This window comes from Homalodisca vitripennis, chromosome 2, assembly GCF_021130785.1.
Source record: "Homalodisca vitripennis isolate AUS2020 chromosome 2, UT_GWSS_2.1, whole genome shotgun sequence".
Lineage (NCBI taxonomy): Eukaryota > Metazoa > Arthropoda > Insecta > Hemiptera > Cicadellidae > Homalodisca > Homalodisca vitripennis.
The window spans coordinates 89,260,335-89,263,481 of NC_060208.1; the positions used below are offsets into that span (position 1 = coordinate 89,260,335).

At 41.7% G+C, this 3,147-nt stretch overlaps 1 protein-coding gene across 1 annotated transcript; it reads left to right on the forward strand.

Annotated features, from left to right (window-relative positions):
* The first annotated feature begins 1,608 nt into the window (after window positions 1-1,608).
* Window positions 1,609-2,184, forward strand: LOC124355715 (ankyrin repeat and protein kinase domain-containing protein 1-like). Its single transcript, XM_046806873.1, has one exon. The coding sequence runs from the start codon at window positions 1,609-1,611 to the stop codon at window positions 2,182-2,184; it is 576 nt and encodes a 191-aa protein (XP_046662829.1).
* The last annotated feature ends 963 nt before the right edge of the window (window positions 2,185-3,147 follow it).

Genomic DNA, 3,147 nt, shown 5'->3' on the forward strand with positions numbered 1-3,147 from the left:
AATCGTTGAAAGTTTGTGGTCTTAATCTTGAACATCCATGTTTTTCCTATGGCCAATTATATGTGGCATGTTCACGGGTCGGAAGACCTTCCACGTTATTTGTTTCGCGCCTAATAAAAAAAAAAAAAACAAAAAAATTTAGTTTATCGAAAGGTGCTACAATAAATGGCAAATAAAGAATAATTGAATAATTTATATATTTTTAATTTATATATATATATATATATAAATATATATATATATATATATATATATATATATATATATATATATATATATATATATATATATATATATATATATATATATATATATAGTTATATAGACTACTCAATCGGAACTCCCCCGTCGCTTGTATGCGCCTTACCGTACTCTTTGGTGAGACCCTTATCCACTATGTCATTAGGAACTCACGGTAGGTTCTACCCGACAGAACGGCGTCGGTATATCGAACTCACCTTCGCTGTCTTCCAACATACCGCACTCTGGCGTCACTACAACAGTCACGACGACCTCTGACGAAATTATATGCGGAACACCGTACTCTTTTGAAGAGATCCGCTCAACCCGACGGAACAGCCTCCACGGATTATACTCATATTTACCATTTACCGACAACCTGTACTCTTTTTTATTTACAACGTATATATAGCATCTGTATTTTGTTTACAGAGAATCGGGTTTTTGTGTGTGACCTAGTGTTACGTATATTGTCTTTGTGAGTGTGAATTGAGTTTAATGTTGTAACTGAGGACTGTTTTTAGTTGTTTTCCTTTAGTTTTGGCGTTTAAATCTTACAATAATTAACAGTTCTGTGAAAAACGAGTAACTACGATACAAGACGAAATGCTGATTCCAGAGAACTACAGCTATGTCTAAAGACGACCAAAACACAGGTAAGTTTGACCATATGTACTCGTACATTTCCTATGATATATATTCCATCATTACAAAGATGGCTAAATATTAAATGATAGCTGTTAGTTCGCGCAGTCATCGCTCCATCGTAATATATACGATAAGAAAATGTCTATAAAAAATAATCAAACTGAAACACGAAAAATCCAACAGCTCGGGGTCTTTACAGATCGGGATACCGATCCGGACGGTTGACAGCCTCATAGTCACGCCGGAAACAAACAACATACCATCGACAGAAGTGGGAACGAGGGTAGGGGAGGGGTTGTCACGAACACGACGACAACTCAAGTTTGTCAGTAAACGTCGGTGACTCGATGGGTGATATCGTTTCAACTCGGGTTACCGACGTGTTACAATTTAGTTTTTTTTTATCGGGGTCTTTTATATATAACAGGGAAGCGTACCACTACTGCCCAGTTAATCTCCAGTCCCCTCAACCGGAACATATCGTCCACTCTTCACGGAATCGGCCTACAGTTGTGCGAGTTGAGAGAGCAGTCTTTCAAGCAGAACCAACACGCGGTCGATCCAGATGTCGCGTCCACCCGTGTCTTCTACTCGGGAGAATAAACGGATAAGGATTCATGGAGATCAGAAAATGGAGGAGAACGCCGTTAAGGTCTTCCGCGCCACATTCGAGTCGGGCCGCGTTTTTTACAGTGTCGGGTATGAAAAAAACTCATCAATATGGGATTCAACCTAAACAGTGCAATCCACCAGGAAACAGGATGGAGCATCTTACACTACGCGGTGAAATCAACCGATTTCCAATTTGTTAAATTTCTACTGAGTGTTAACGCGGATCCAAACAATACAGACAAAAAAGGACGGACGCCTTTGCATTATTCCGTCTCCAAAAACTTATCCGCCTATGTGAAACTTCTGATTAAGCACGGTGCCGACCCGAACCGCGAGTGCAACGAACATCTTACACCAACAGCACTCGCCGTCGCCGAAGACAATTCAGAGATGCTGACACTCCTAATATCCCTCGGAGCCGACCCCGACCGTATCGTAGAGTTGGATGGCCAGCAGGTGACACCTCTGCAACTCGCAGTGAATGTGTACAATTTTAAAAATCGTACGGCTGTTGTTGGAGAATGGTGCGGATCCAGACAAAAGTGTCCCCGCGACGGGAGAAACAGCGTTACACGTCGCCGTACGCGTCCGTCCACTCGAGAGAAGACAGCTGATAGCTCTGCAATCCATGTTGTACACATTGATTGCGCGCGGCGCCTCACTCGAGACGACACGAAACGATAGTCTTACCCCATTACAGGTGGCCATATTGTATAGGAGATATGATGCGGCAGGGATTTTAATCAACGGCGGATCAAGACTGAACGGTACAATCGAAGGAGGTGAATTTCGGGGGCGTGCGGCATTTCATTTAGCTGCAACTTCGCTGGACGTCGATTTGATCGATCTCTGTTTTGAAGTATGGAGCCGACGTGAAAGTGTGTGACAGCTACGGGATAGACCCTCCGGCCAGTGTTTTGACTCACCCCCCCCCCCCCCCACCCCCCCCCCCCCCCACCCCCCCCCCCCCCCACCCCCCCCCCCCCCCACCCCCCCCCCCCCCCACCCCCCCCCCCCCCCACAAAGAGGGTGATTAAAATGTTCTTTGTGCGTTATAAATAAGGGAATATTACATAGTTTTAGTATGAATATGTTGAAGAACTGTATGCCCATAAAAATATTACTATAAAAGATATTAGTATGTTTCAAGGTTGTCTGCATAAATATATAAGGCTACTGGGCCTATAATACTGTATACTCAGTCTGTTTTATGAAAGCTGCAACCCTTTCCAGATTAAATAATTGCAAATTTTACTTTACTTTACTTTGCATCAAGGTTCATTTCTACATAGACAATATGAGTTTTATGGTAGTAAATGCCCAACGAGCCTTAATTAGTGAAGCCCTTTCCACGCCAATCAGTGTGTATTACTCCAACCTTCTGTAGGAGGACACTTTGATAATGCATTACCACTTATCTACAAATTCATAAAAAATTAATAACATATTAAATGTTATAAGCATATAATAATCAATTTCACCACTAATATAAACATTATTCTATATCCGAGTTCAGATATGTATTTCAGGGCCGAAAAAGATTACAGACAAACTAATTTTACCAAAATTTAGGTCTTAGAGATACAATAATGCTGCAGTAGGAGTCTAGGATTTATTTACGATCGTTTGTGTTTATTGCCTCTCTTA